Source organism: Eulemur rufifrons, chromosome 16 (genome assembly GCF_041146395.1).
Source record: "Eulemur rufifrons isolate Redbay chromosome 16, OSU_ERuf_1, whole genome shotgun sequence".
Lineage (NCBI taxonomy): Eukaryota > Metazoa > Chordata > Mammalia > Primates > Lemuridae > Eulemur > Eulemur rufifrons.
In genome coordinates this window covers 40,641,133-40,655,403 of record NC_090998.1, presented here as the reverse complement: position 1 = coordinate 40,655,403, position 14,271 = coordinate 40,641,133, and the positions used below count along the sequence as shown (strand labels likewise).

The 14,271-nt window shown below is 58.9% G+C and overlaps 1 protein-coding gene across 2 annotated transcripts; it reads right to left on the bottom strand.

Moving 5' to 3' along the window:
- Positions 1 to 3,861: 3,861 nt before the first annotated feature.
- On the bottom strand, positions 3,862 to 12,027 carry TAMALIN (trafficking regulator and scaffold protein tamalin). Of its 2 annotated transcripts, XM_069489858.1 has the most exons (8): positions 11,702 to 12,027; positions 9,595 to 9,644; positions 7,961 to 8,015; positions 7,756 to 7,858; positions 5,957 to 6,050; positions 5,789 to 5,855; positions 5,523 to 5,589; positions 3,862 to 5,037 (listed from the first exon to the last, which is right to left on the bottom strand). In XM_069489858.1, the coding sequence occupies exons 1-8, from the start codon at positions 11,951 to 11,953 to the stop codon at positions 4,550 to 4,552; spliced, it is 1,176 nt and encodes a 391-aa protein (XP_069345959.1). In that variant the 5' UTR covers positions 11,954 to 12,027; the 3' UTR covers positions 3,862 to 4,549. The 2 variants fall into 2 exon arrangements, with proteins under 2 accessions (XP_069345959.1, XP_069345960.1); XM_069489859.1 differs by lacking the exons at positions 9,595 to 9,644; positions 11,702 to 12,027 and adding an exon at positions 8,282 to 8,352 and having other exon boundaries at positions 7,690 to 7,858.
- Between the last annotated feature and the right edge of the window lie 2,244 nt (positions 12,028 to 14,271).

Genomic DNA, 14,271 nt, shown 5'->3' with positions numbered 1-14,271 from the left:
GCCCACTCGGTGCCAGGCACAGCTCAGGACACAGAGGCAAATGGGGCAGTGCGCACGCCTTTGGGAGCCCACACTGGGGGATGAGCAGAGGCAATGGGGAGCAGGTGGGATGGGAGGGTGTCAGAGTACTTCAGATAAGGGGCTGTGGCGCTCAGAGGAGGCTCCACTTTGTCAGAGTGCGGAGCAGGGCTGAGGAAGGAGAGGGGAGGATGTTCACAGCATTGGCTTGTGGGAGACCCCTACTCCAGCCCGCTCTGCGCCTGGTGTGGTCAAGGCCCAGAGAGGCGCAGTGCTCGCGGTCACCACCAGGGGTCAGCGCGCTGCTCTACTCCGCAGAGCCTCCTCGCTGGGCTGTTTTACTCTACGGACAAGCCCTCCGTGGTCCCTCTGTCCTCTCTACCGCCCCGGGTTCCTTTCTCTCGTACTTCTCTGAGCTCATCACCCCCTCCTTAAGGTCATTTCATCCACCCGTCAATGCAGGACCAGAAAACATCCCTACCAAGCGACCTGACGTCTCTCCTGACCCGGGGAATCCCACAGCCTCCCTCACTTCCCCCGCCGCGTGAGCGTCTGGCTGGTGGGCAGACAGTGCCTCCTGCTGTCTCACCTTCTCCTGCTGCGTTCAGCCCCAGTTCTCTGCTGTGGTCTCCAGGGGAAATGGAAGTGCTCATGGCCTCACTCCTAACAGGTTTTCTCACATGTGCCAGTGAAGCTCTTCTCTAAGCCCACGCCCCTTCTGTGGCCCGGAACCAAGTCCCAAGAGCCCTCCCCTCTCCCCCACTCTGATGGGATGTTCTCACCCCACTCGAGGACACCACCCACATGCGTGGGACTTTGATCCCTCTGGACCATGCCCTCCTCCCCTTGCTCTCTGGCACCTTTCAGATCCTGCCTTCATATACCCGTCAGGCCCCCGCCTCTTCTCCCATAGTGAGCCCCACAGCCTTGCAGGCCCAACTGATTCCTCTCCATCTCTTTGACCCTGTCCTCACAGCCCTTCCTCCTACCTCTGGTCTGTGGGGAGCTCAGACCAGAACCCCATTTGCAGGGCCGTGTCCTCACCCCCCCATGCATGAGACCTGGAGTGGGGTCTTCTCTCCTCCCCTGCAATTGTTGGGGGCCCCTTCTGTCCTGGGGTGGGGGAAGGGCTCCCTCAGAGTCCCCTGAGGCTTTGAGAGGAGCAGAAGGCTGGTGGGAGGCGAAGGAGGGAAGGCAGGGCAGGGGGAATACCGACCACACAATATTCTGAGTCCCTGCTCCTTTTCCCATCCACCCCCACCCCCTCCGCCAAACACGATCCCTGGGTTAATTTTTAGCATCGCAGCTCGCACATTAGTCACTCCCTGTCACCCACCTACACGGCAGGAGGCTGCTGTGCTGGTGCCGTCATCTCATCAGCTGAGAGGTGGGATCCAGACCCGCCCTGGGCACCCCTCACCCTCCCCTGGGTGCGCACAGCCACCAGCCAGGAGCCCCCATCAGCTGGGGTGAGGGAACACTGACATCACTCCCAACACTAGCTGCATGGCAGGGAGTGGGGACAGACTGGTGGGAGAGGGGTTGGAAATCTACTCTGGGAGGAAAAATCTCCCTGCAGCTCCCACCCCCACCCCCGCCCAGTAAGGTGCTAGGCTGTGCCCAGACAGTTGGTCTCCTGGCAGCCCTGGGCTCTGGGAACAAAGGTGTGAGAGGGCCCCTCCCCTAGACCTGAGCCCCTGGGAGCTGATGTTTGTCATCGCTGCATAGCAGCTGTTCAAACAGGGAGCTGGGAAGCTCCATTTTCTTAATCAAATGTCCTCTCTTCCCAGGACTGGGGACGGCAGGGCAGCCAGGTGCAGGTACCCTGGCTGGAGCCACCACCCAGCCCCGAGGGGATTTGAGGAGAAGGGCCCACACCTGCCAGCTACAGATGGAGCAGAGGAGGGGCCGGAAGTGGTTACTCCTATGCAGGGTGGCCCCAGGGGGGCATCACTTATTCAACATGTGTTTCTTGAATCCCTTCTGCATGCCAGGCTCCCTGTCAGGCCCTGGGGTGCAACTTTAAACAAGGCTGGGGTTCCTGCCCTCACAAAGACAAGAGACAGATACAAAAGTTGCCAGTATATTACCAATTGAAAGAAAGAGCCATAAACAAAAAAATAGGGGACTCCAGGGAAACCATAATGGGGACAGGGAACTACTCCAGATCAGATCAGGGGAACCTCTCTGGAGAGGTGATGTTTAAACTCAGACATGAGGATGGAGGAATCAGTCTTGCAAAGGAGAGTATTCCAGGCAGAGAGAAGAGCATGAGCAAAGGCCAGAGGCAGAAAAGGGTTTGGCATATCAGGAACAGAAAGAATAGTATGGCTTAGATATAAGTGACATGGAAGGAGAAACAACTTGAGATTGAAGACAGAGACGGGGACCAGATCCTGGAGAGTCTCATGCAGGGCATTCCAATATAGTTGCAGAAGTTGGGCACTGCACAAAAGCTCCCAGCTGCCAAATTGTTGGGCCTCTGTGGCTGCTGTTAACCCAGAGAAAGGGATGCCCTTTTGTAATTTATCTGCCCAGAGGGACAATGTGTTATGGACAGGCCACAGTAAAGGTTTGGACTTTATTCTTTTATTCCAGGGGAAGCCATAAAGAGTTTTAAGCAGAGGAGGGTTGTGATCCATCTTCCTTTTTAAAAACTGTGCTCTGACTGCTGTGTAGAAAAGGGATGGGTCAGGGGCAAGAGAGGAAACAGGGAACCCATTCAGGAGGCAAATACAGTGGTGCAGGAGGAAGAGGGTGGGAAGGTCCCTGTAGACCTCTCTTAAAGCCACCCGGTGTATGCTGGTTACTACCAGGGAAGAGCACTGGAGCAGGAGTCTCAAATCCCAAGGCCACCTGTGCCACTAGCTTGCTGTATGACCCCAGACAGGTTACTTGCCTTAGGTCACCTCAAAGAAGGTGGTGAACACCTCCTGGAGATGCTTTAGCACACACTGTATAGAGGGTCTACTACGTGCTAGTAGCAGGCAAGAAGCAAGCAGTGACTCACGCAGAAAAGGTCCCTGAGTCCTGCGGCAAGGAGCATGCATCCCAATGGGTGGGGAGGGCAGGCAAAACTCAAAACCCATAAAAATGAAGACAATTTCAGATGGTGATGTGTACTATGATGGAAATAAAACAGGGATCTATCACAGAGGAGGGTACGACTGTCTTTTCAACTGGGTGGGAAGGCCTTTGAGGGGCAGAGCTGAGGACTGAAGGAGCCCCGGGAGGGAAGAGCACTGAAGAGACCCCAATGGAAGGGGGTCTGAAGAGCACCAGGTACGGCAGCGGCTGCAGCCAGAGCAGGGAGTGGGGGGAGGCCAGCAGGGGTCAGACACCACAGCACAGGAGTTGGATCTCATTCTAAGAGTACTGGAAACTGTTGAGTTCTAGAATAGTGGAGTGAGCAGTGATGGGGGCCTGTCGCAGGCTGGGGGGATGATGGCTAAGATGCCCTGCAGATCTAGCTTCTGCCCCTCAAGGGGGACCTCAGACTGGGAAGAGAGGGGTGGCAAGCATGCTTATTTCCACAGGGATAGTTAACCACTTTAGACAAGCCTTGGCTGCCACCTGTTGTGGGTATTTGGGGAGCGAGGCTCAAGATGTATTTAAACAAGAGGCCCAAGGTCTGACGAGGGTGTGGCGCCTCTAGTTCAGGCCCATACGTGTAAATTAAAATCTCCCAGACTATTTCCCTGGCTTCAGGCTGCAAGAAAATAAGATGTAAAACAGTGTGTGTGTGTGTGTGTGTGTGTGTGTGTGTGGAGGGGGCTGCACGGTGGAGTCAGAGCTTGCCCGAGCCCAGTCCTCCCCCTCAGGCAGTCACCACGCTGACACAGATGCAAAAAACCGTCAATTTTATATACTTTGTGGTTCAGAAGCAACAATATGCAAAATGGTGGAACAGTCTGTGCTGCCCCCACCCCACCTGAATATGCTGGCTCCTGTCCCCAAGGCGCACAGAACCCAGGACCCCTGTCCCAGGACCCCACGTAGTTACAGGCCTCTAAAAGGGGCCAAGCCCTTAGGGGTCAAGGCTAGCAGGGAGGGGACCAGCACCTTATGCCCCCTGGGGCCCACTGGTCCACTGGAACTGTGTGTGTGGAGGGCGGGGGACGGCCCACCATGGGCCATTTCTCCCCAGGGCCAAGGACTGGGGGAGCAGGTAAAGCTGAGGAGAGGGCTTCGTGGGACAGGGTCCGCCACTCCCCGGTGGGGGAGTGTTCCTGGACACCCCACAAGGCACTACTGACCCAGACTGTACGATAGCACGACCCATCTTTAGCCCCCAAACCTCTCCCAACCCTGATTGCCTGGTTCTCCCCCTGCCTCCGCTCCCACTGTGGTTTAGGGGAGGAGGAGAGAAGGGGTCTGGGCCCCCCACTCCCTCAGTGAACCGGCCAGGGCACACAAGGACCCTCTCCCGCTGCTTTGGGCTCCTGGGGTCCTCCTGGCCCAGCACCCCCACTTTACACTGGCGGATACGAATGAATAAATAAATAAATACCTCCCCCGCCCGCCCCCGCCCCTACAGCTGGCTCTCCTCCTCCTCTAGGGAGCGGTTGAGTCCGGGGATGAACTTGAGCAGCCGCCTGCGGAAGCTGCGGTACTTGGTTTTGCGCAGGCCCGGGCCGCACAGGGCCTGCTCACGGGCCTCAGTCCAGAGCGCGCCCCCGCCGCCCCCGGGGCCCGCGCAGCGCACACTGGCGCTGCGGCTCAGCGCGGCCCGCGGTCCGGGACACGACCCGGGGTCCGGGACCTCGGCGGGGCCCCCCAGGGCGCGGGCGGGGGGCGGCGGGGGTGGCAGCGCGGGTGGCTCAGAGTCCCCAAAGAAGCAGGTGTGGTAGACGGCGTCGTCGGTGTCGCCCCCGGCCCGCCGTGCGCCCCCGCGGGGGCCCCCGGGCACGGCGAGCAGAGGCCCGAAGGGCAGCGAGCCAGGGAGCAGGCCCGCACCATAGAGGCAGGAGCGCACCGACTCCAACGTGTCGTAGATGCTCGGGTCCTTCACCACGAGGCCTGCAAAGGCAGAAGATGCACAGGGACGGCCGTCAGGCCTGGGGCCGGATGTGTCCTCGGCAAAGGGTCAGAGGGCATGAGCGCGGGATCTTAGTTCCTTCCCATCGACCATCTGTGTGGCCCTTGCTAGTCACAAACCTGAGCCCCACTCCCCTGGTCTGTAAAACAGGAATTATAACTCAGAGCCTTAGGAGGACCACTTAGGACACAAGGGCCTCGGAAAGGATTGAAACAAGCTCCTTGAGCCTGGGTGTTCCCACCTGTAAAACAGAGACGATACTGTCTAGTACTTACCTTCAGAGGGCTATTGTGAAAATAACTAAACGTGTGTGCAGCAGCCCGGGGCAGTATTGTACCCTAAGTAGTAGCTCAACAAACCTTTCTTCACTTTGGAGAGGGGAGTAACCCACGAGTTCTGAGGGGGAAGCACAGGTGGGGGTGTCGGTAGGGGAGCAAGTGGCCTTTCACCCCCGAAGTCTACTCACCGTGCACCAGCCGCTGCTCCTGCACCATTAAGGACCTGTATTCTCCCCACTTCTCATATAGGGTTTGCTGCAAGAGACGGCCCCACCCCACTGTCAGGAGCCACCAGGAAACTAGCAGGATGTGGGTACAGAGTGAGGGATCATGGAATACACACAAGAAACTTAAGGTTAAAGGAGGTTCAGACATAAATGATCCCCTCAAAAAGAGTAGAGCTGAAGGGCAGGGGCTTGGGAAGAGGAGGCTGGACATCGCTGGGCTCCCCTACCTTCAGGTACTGCAGGCGAGCCTCCAGTTCCGCCTTCCGGATTGATGTCCCATACAGAGTTTCCAGTCTGAGGTTAGGGGATCAAAGGCCAAGTGAGCTCTCAGGCGGAGGAAACCAAGAGGCTGAGCCCAGGAACCCTCAGGCACCACGGGACCTACATAGACATACCTGAGGACGTTGCCAGACGCCTTAATGATGTCAACAATCTCTCGATGTCGGATGCCTTCCACATTCAGGCCATTGACGCTGGCGATGGTGTCCCCTGCCAGGCAGAGAGGGGTTCAGCATCTGTTCCACGGGGCGTGATGGAAGAATTCCAGCCCCCTACCTTGGCCGGAAAGGGAAAGGGTAGCAAGCCCCAGGACTACTGAACTCCCTTCCCCGACTCCTCACAGTTTGGGGGAGACCTCCTCTGACATCTCTTTCACCCCATTCAGATCACACACTCAGAACCACAGCTACTCTTCCCTGCCTCTAGTGACTACCAGCTTGTCCTGGCCCAGCACCCCAGCAGAGGGCCGGGAACCTCACAGGGGCTGGGCCCTCATACACCCACACCCTAACCCTACCCTCAGGAAGCTGTCCTCAAAGGCTGAGCACTCCCAGGCCCCTGTGCTTCCCCCAGAGTTGGTTATTTCTGTCCGGCCCACGCCTGTCATGAGGCCCAGTAGAGACAGGGGGAGTAGCACCCAGCTGGAAACCCTGGCCCCAGGCATGAGGCCTCAGCCTCTGATACCCTGGGCCTCCGTGCCTCAGGCAGGGCATGCCACTGTCTCAGAGGACTCTTTCCCATCTGTGAAAGGGGGTATGGATCCCCGCTGTGGCTACCTCAGGGATGACAGCAGGAAAAGTGTGAAACTACTTTGCAAAGTTTCAATATACCACTGGGCTACTGCTATGGTTTGAATATGGTCTGTCCCCACCAAAACCCAGGTTGAGGCTTCATCCCCAGTGTAACCATGTTGAGAGGTGGTAGGACCTTTGAGAGGCATTTGGGTCATGAGGGATCTGCCTTCATGATTAATGCTGTTTGCTGGGAGTGAGTTCTTGCTCTGGCACAGCAATTAGTTACCTTAACAGCAGATTGTTATTAATATAAAGTGAGCTTGCCGCTTGTGTTTTGTCTCTTTTGCATGTGCCTGCTCGCCATTCTTGTGTGTGCTTCCACCACGAGATGCCATCCACCATGTTATGACATAGCATGAGGCCCTTGCCAGATATAGCTGCTCAATCTTGAACTTCCCAGTCTCCAGAGCCATGAACTAAATGAACTTCTTTCCTGTATAAATTACCCAGTCTCAGCTATCCTATTATAGCAACAGAAAATGAACCAAGACAGCTACCAAAGGTTTCTGGTAAGTGGGCAAGGAGGTAAGGGGCTTAGGGGCAAAAATGGCGATAGAGTTGGGGGGAGGGCAGTGATTCGTGCAGTCTCAGCCTGCCCCTTCCTGGAACCTGAAGACTCTAGATTGCTTGATCCCGGGGGTCTTCTACTGAGGCATCATTTCCTTGTTCGAGGAAGTAACATAGGTTCCCCAGAGTTGGGCCAGGTTGGGGCTGAATAGGACGTGACCTCCAGTATCAAGCAGATCTAATGGAATGTGGCTTCTTCCCCAGCTCCTGCGCCAGCTGGATTGCCAGACTGCCAGGAGGGAGCAAAACAACAGCAGCAGCAACATCCACTATTTACCAGGCCCTGGTGCTGTGCCCAGGGAATCCCCTCACTGTGATGGGGGGATGGGGAAACATACTATTACCGCCATTTTGCAGATGGGACAGTGTAGGATCACACAGTAAATGGCAAATTTACTGGATTCAAACCCTGGCTTCTATCCATTCTTCTTTCTGGCCTTCTCAGAGTAAGAGGAGGAAGGGGACTGATTTCAGGAGGGATTTCTCACCCCTTCTGCTTGGGAGTAAGGTCATAGCCCCTTCCCAAAGCCCTGTGTCCTAGGCCCAGGCCCCACCTGGTGTAAGCCCTGCCAGCTGGGCAGGGCTGGACTCATGAACTCGGCAGACAAAGGTCACCATCTCCACACGCTGCTCCTCCCGGTGGTGAAGGCCATAAGTCTGTAACAGACAAGGGCACCCTCAGCTGGGGGCAGCGTGGGTCTATGCATCCCTCAGACTGGCCTTCCAACCCCTCATCCCTCTGCACACAGCTTCTCCCACCTGGATCTCAAAGCCGAAGGTCTGGTTATCCTCCTTCTCCAGAGTCAGCACTTTCCTGCAGGAGACACAGGGTTAAGACTATCAGGACTGAAAGGATAATGTCGGTGTCATGTCTTGGGCCTCCAGGGAGGCTGGGGTCTGGTCTAGAACATTCCAGCAGGACTCACGGTTTCCAGTGACAACTCCCTCTCATCACACATTATGGGAATGTCCTTCCCATACCCAGCTGAAATCAGCTTTGTGGAGCTGCACAGAATCAGTCCAGCCTCTGCTGTGGGGAGGGTGGCACTGGGAATGGCTGGCCCCCCAAGTGCCACTTACTGACCAGCTGAGGCCCCAAATTCAGCCCCAGCTAGGAGCCTCCTCTGCTCTACAGCACTGGGGAGAGGACTGGCCCCTCCCCCAGAGGCCAGTCACGAGGCTCAGCCAGACCACAGCTGCTCCTCCCAGCTGCAGTGGGGCCAGCCCACCAGATGTGGGGCTGGGGGAGGGGAGACTCCAGGCCGCCCCTTCCCGCACTAAAGGCCTGCCCACTGGACACAATGGTCTGGAGCCACTCCAGATGCTCGCCTGCTGGGGGAGCCCAGAGTTTCCTCTGCCCACCCCCACCCCCTTCCTTCCCGCCCAGCCAGAGGCAGAGTCAAAGCCGCCTCCAAAGGCCCCTTCAAGTTTCACAGCCTAAGACAGGCCCTGGAGCCCAGGCCCCTCAGCTCCCAGCCTGACCCAGATATTCCCCCCAAATGCTGAGCAGCACCTCCCAGCTCCAACCTGAGCTCCTCTCGCTTTGAACCACAGGCCTTTCCCCCTCTGCCCGTACTGGGGCAGGGAGCAGGGTGACTGGGAGTTCCATGTCTACCCCAGTGTTCTCTGGTTTTCTGGAAGGGTCAGCAAAGGGCCAGATGGTAAATATTTTAGGCTTTCTTTGTGGGCCCCATATGGCCGCTGTCACATACTGCTCTTTGCTTTTATTTTTTGCAACCCTTTTAAAAATATAAAAACGATTATTAGCTCAAGGGCCAAACAGGCCAATCTGGCCAGCTGGCATAGTTTGCTGATCCATTTGAGAGGAAGTCAAGCCTAAATCAGGGACAGATATGGGCAGAGAAGGGAAGCTGTGGGGTCCCAGGTCCTGGGGTCATCACCTACTTCTGCCCACACCTTAAATCCCTCCAAAGAGGGCTGCCACAGGGTGGGGCCAGAATAGGACTGGAGGCAGGGCAGCCAGATCCAAGCAGCTGGACGTAGCATGGCGAGGGACTGGGCCCCTGGAGTTTGCTGGGGCTGGGAGGGCTCAGGGGAGCCCAGGAGGCCTGGTTAGGACATCCCCACAAACTTCGCCTGCTTCCTCCACCTCCCAGCTCTCATGATCCAGATCTTCCCAGGGAGGGGTAACTGGCAGAGGCTGGGGGTGAGCTGAGGAGCACCTAATGACTCAAAAGTCCCCACCTCCTTTCTCTGCCACCCCTTCACACAGCCCACACCCCCACCTGCCCCTCTCTCCCAGTGGGGGAGCCAGGCTTAAAGGGTGGGAGAATGACTCTCGTCACATCCAGTAGAGCTGAGATGCTGTGTGCCCCCCACCCTAGCACCACACCCTTTTGGACCGTGGCAGGAGCTGGGTGGAGGTGACTCACCGCTGCTGCTCAGGACTCTGGTTGAGATTCTTCCAGCGAAATCCTGAGCCCTGGGTGGGAAGATAGTCAGGGAAGAGCAGGTGAGAGGGGGGCTGTCCTTGAGCAGATGCTGAGAGCCCTACTCTAGGAGGCCCCTCACCTGGGCTCCAGCTCTGGACACAACACGGCACTTCCTGTTGCCTGTCTGTCCCTTCCCAGTGCTACACCTGCTTTGGTGCCGATTGCTACTATTTGGTGTCACCCCTTAGCTTTCTTCCCCGGCTATACTCCCATACCTGGGACTGCAGGGTCACAACCATCCTCTTGGGGTCCAGATGCATGGATCTCTAAGCCTCCTGCTGGTTTCCACACTGGCAGGGGTAAGCATGGGGGTCATTACCCTAGAATGGTCTCCACCCCCTAGGCCCATGTCTGTAGGGGATCAGGCCTTCCAGACTCTGAAAGCTGAGGCGGGGGCTCTTCCCCAGCGGGATTCAAAGAAGGGCAGGTATCCAAAGCCCGGGGCTCACCTATCAAGGTATTCCAGGGACCCCCTGACAGTTGGGTCTCTCTACCTAATTTCTCAGCCAAAGACAGTGTGGCTTGGGAGAGCTGGGGTCACGGGACTGGCAATCCCAGCCAGAACGTGTAAGAGAAGGAGACAGAGGTGCCATGTTTCCTAAAGTACAGGCTGTTCAGGGACCAGCTATGGATCCCAGCTGCAGGTGACTGGCTATGACCAGCTGTGCCCAGCTACACCTTGGTCTCTCAACATTACCATATATTTTGTTGTTTTCTGGGACAAAAAAAATCTTAGATGTCAAACTTGACAGTAAGTCTTACAAAGAGAGATTGGGAGTTCTTTTTGTGGGGAGAAGTGACAGAGCTGAAGGTTCCTGTCTCTTCAGGGCCCTTGAAAAACTAGTCTCTTTCCCTTTCTAAATTTTTGGTCCTTGGAGGAAGCCCAGTCTCAGAGCAGCCAAGCAGCCCAGGGCCTTCCAGGTCTGTGCGCTTGTTAACTCTCCCCCCAAGCTGCCTCAAGGCAAGGAGAAGAAGGGGGCCCTCTTTCTCCAGAACCAAAGATTAGCCTCAGGGGAGGGGACAGTTCCCAAATGGGCCAAGGAGGAAGGACTGGGCAGCACAGAGAGACCCCTTTGTCTTTCAACTCAATTTTCATAAAATGCAAATTCTCAACAAGCTGTTCATTGTGTGGGGGGAGCCGGGGGCTAGGGTAGGAGGAGGGGTCTGAGTGGGGAAAGGCCACCAGGCCCCTCTCCTTAACCTGGGTCTCAAGTCGGTTCTGAGCGCTCAGGTCCCCTCGGGCCAGAGGAAGAGCCTGGCGGAGGGGGAGACTCGGGGCGGGCGCGGCCCGCATCCTTCCTGCCCCGCGGGCGCCCTGCGACCCCTCCCACCGCGTCCGGTTCCGGCTGAAGTCCAGGGAGCTCTGGCCGTCGCACCCCGCACGTCAGACGCGGGGCAAGGCCGCCGGCCCCGAGCCCAGGAATCCGGGTGTCCCCTCGAAGGGTGTGCTCTCCGGAGTCCGTGGCGCCCCACGCACCGCTCAGCGTGAGAACGCACACGGCGCGGCCGCCGGCCCCCCTCTCCCACCCAGGGCTCTGGGACCCTCAACTAGTTTGGGGCGAGCGGCGGCACCGCCTCCCCAGCCCTCCCGGCTCCAACCGGAGAGGCCCAGGCGAGGGGTTCCTGGGGACTTCGACACACCTGGACACGGGAGGCGGGGCACGGAGCAGAAAGCCAGATGGAGCGAGCAGGGGAAAAGGGGTGCTGGGGGAGAGTCCAGGAAGGCGTGAGGGAGCCAGACGGGGCGGCGGCGCGTGGGGAGTGCAGTCGAGAGCCGCCGGATTGGGGGCGGCCCGGAGGCGAGGGCCACAGCCTTCAGAGCAGCGGGGGCGCGGGCGGGGGCCTTGCGCCTTCTGAGGAGGGGGCCGAGGGGAGTCTACGGGGGCCTGCGGGTGGGCTGGGGAACAAGGTGGGGTACTCAGTGGACCCCAAGGAGAGAATGCTGTGAGGTGAGCAGGCAGTGATGGGGGATGTGGTGGGGTTGAGCAGGTCCCGAGGACGGGGCGCTGGGGGTCACGGGAGCTGAGGCTGGGGTTGGGGGACGCACCTTTCGGCGGGGCAGGGTGCCCCCGGACACGGCGAGCGCGCGATACAGCTCTGCAGGGTGGTAGTCCTCCAGCGCAGCATACAGCTCGTCCCCGGGGGGCCCAGGGCTGGCGGCTGCGGCAGGGGGGCCCGAGGCCGGAGTCGGGGCGGGAGCGGCGGGAGCGACTTCTGAGTCGGGAGCCCGGGTGGCGGGGTCCGGGGTGGCCGCCGCCTCCTCTTTCTGCTGCAGCTTCCTGAGTCGGCGGAGGGTCATGGCTCCGGCGCCGGGCGCCCCTCGGTGGCGGCGCTGGCTCCGCTCGGCGGGGCTGGCGGCGGCTTGGGGATGCCAGCCGGGCGGGCAGCGGGTCGCCTCGCTTTATAGGCTCCAGGAACACCCCCCCCACCGCCGGGCGCGGCCTCCGGTGGCCTCGCCCCCAGGCGCGGCAGGCCCCGCCCCTCGGCAGGCCCCGCCCACAGCGCTCGGCAGGCCCCGCCCACAGCGCTCGACGGCCGGCCAGGCAGGCGACGCTCAATGGGGGAAACCTAGCCGCGGAGGGGAGGAGGGAGAGGCTATCCCGGGCGGGCCAGGTGTCTACGCGATACCTGGAGGGGGTTTGTGAAGGGGCGTTGCCTGGAGGGGCTCTGTGAAGGCGCCTTGCGCGTTGTGGATTCATGGGGCAGGGGGGCACAGTAAGGGGTCATTGTAAGGAAGCTTGGGGGTTCCAGGGGAGGATTCGAGGAGATCCAGGGGGCTGCAGGAGACTCTAGGCCAGGGGAGAGAGGCAGCAGGCCTGTGCAGCGGGAGGGGTGAGGTCCCTGAAGGAGGAGGGGGGAGACGCCCCTGAACTGACAGCACAGAAGCCCCCCCCCCCACCCCGGGAGTGAGAGGGCCCGGGATTTCCCCTTTACACAGCTGCCCCAAAGAGCTGAAAGAGGCTGCCTCCCCTTCCCACATCTAGGGGAAAGAGAAGAGGTGGAAATCCTAAAAGCAGTAGGCTTAATTCTGGCCTGTCCCCTCCGAGGGTCTGGAATGGTCCCTGCTTTACCCCTTTCTTCTGCTCCTGACGCCGGGCTCAGAGCCCCTTTCCCCGCAGGCAGCGCCTTACTGTGGAGTTGACTGGTGGGGTTGGGGGTGAGCCCCAGCTGAGTGGGTGCTCAGGGTTCGGGGGGCGATCCTCAGCCATTCTCTGACCCTGTCTTGGGGACCATCCCCCCATTATGTTTGTTACCATGACTGCCAGCCTGTGGGAGAGACGGGCGGGGATGGCCCAGCTGAGTCTCTGTCGTCAGTGGTGCCCGAATAAGAAGTGAGAGGAGGAAGTGGAAGGCGGCGTCTGGTGTCTAAAGAGCAGCTAGCCACCACAGGACATCAGCACCACAAGCTGGGGACGCCGTGTCCCAACATCAGCCACTAAGCAGAGGCCAGGGATGCACTGTCCCTTTCTGTACCCTTCTCCAGTCCCCCCAAATCTGTGTTACACCTTTATAGTTAGCATTTATTGAGCATTTACCGTGTGCTGTGCACACTGTTTGTTCTGGGTGTGCTTTTACATACATGTATTAGCGCACTTGGTCTTCATAACAGCCCTGTGAAGTAAGTGCCATCATCATCCCTTACAGATGGGGCAATGGAGGCCCAGAGAGGGTCTTGCCCTAAGACACTCAGTGGCAGAGCTGAGATCCAAACCCAGGCAGCCTTCAGTTCTTCATTCATCCAACACTTAAGCCCGGCTGTGTGCCGGATACTGGTGAGGCACTGGCGTCATAGAGGCTCTTGGTCTGGTAGGGAGTGGTACATTGTACATGTGCTGTGTTAGACACGTGGCATGAGGAGCACGGAGGGACAAGTGGCCGCGTCCACCTGAGGAGGCCAGGGATGGCTTTCTGTCTCCCGCCCATCTCAGTTCACAGGTCTGTCCCCGTCCCCTCGCCTCCCCGTCCCCTCGCCTCCCCGTCTTGTCTCCCTGACTCGTCTCCCTGACTCTGTGTCTCTTCCCCACTCCCAGGCTTCTGGGCCCCCAGCCCCTACAGGAGGTGTGGGTGGGAAAGGGTGCTTTTCCGCCCCTCAGTGATCGCACAAATCCAGATGGCAGGCTGCGTGCTGGATGGGGGTAGGGGGGCTGGGGACTGCCGGCAGCCCAGAGCCGGCTTCCTCAGTGCCTTCCTCTCCCTCCTCCCCCTCCCCCAACCCCGCACCACCAAGTGGCCATCAGCTGAGGGGCGAGGGGGTGTCAGTGGGGAAACATGGGACTCTATTGTGAAGCATTAGCACAGATGGACCCCTGGACCGTCTGTTGCCTGCTCCTGACAGACGGCATCTGTGGTGGGGGTGGGGATGGGAGAGGCAATGGTTTCTATTCTGTTCGTTCCAGCGCTTATCCCAGAAAAGACCCATCAAAAGGGTGTCTTGCACAGCCTCTTGTGTGACGATGTAACCACCTCGCCTATCCCAGAGAGTTACCTAGTGGACACCTCCTTGCCTGAAGCCTGGAGAAGTGGACTCCACAGGTGTGGGGCAGCGCACCTGTGTCTCACAGCCCTGTTGAGCCCTTCCTCCTCCAGGCTGACATGGAGGCGGAGACTGCCCCTCCG

Coding starts and splice junctions, on each gene's coding strand:
- TAMALIN (XM_069489858.1), bottom strand. CDS start 11,953: ATGACCCTCCGCCGACTCAGGAAGCTGCAGCAGAAAGAGGAGGCGGCG. Junction 9,645..11,701: donor GCACCCTGCCCCGCCGAAAG/GTGCGTCCCCCA, acceptor CTTCCCACCCAG/GGCTCAGGATTTCGCTGGAA. Junction 5,856..5,956: donor GCGTCTGGCAACGTCCTCAG/GTATGTCTATGT, acceptor CCCTAACCTCAG/ACTGGAAACTCTGTATGGGA.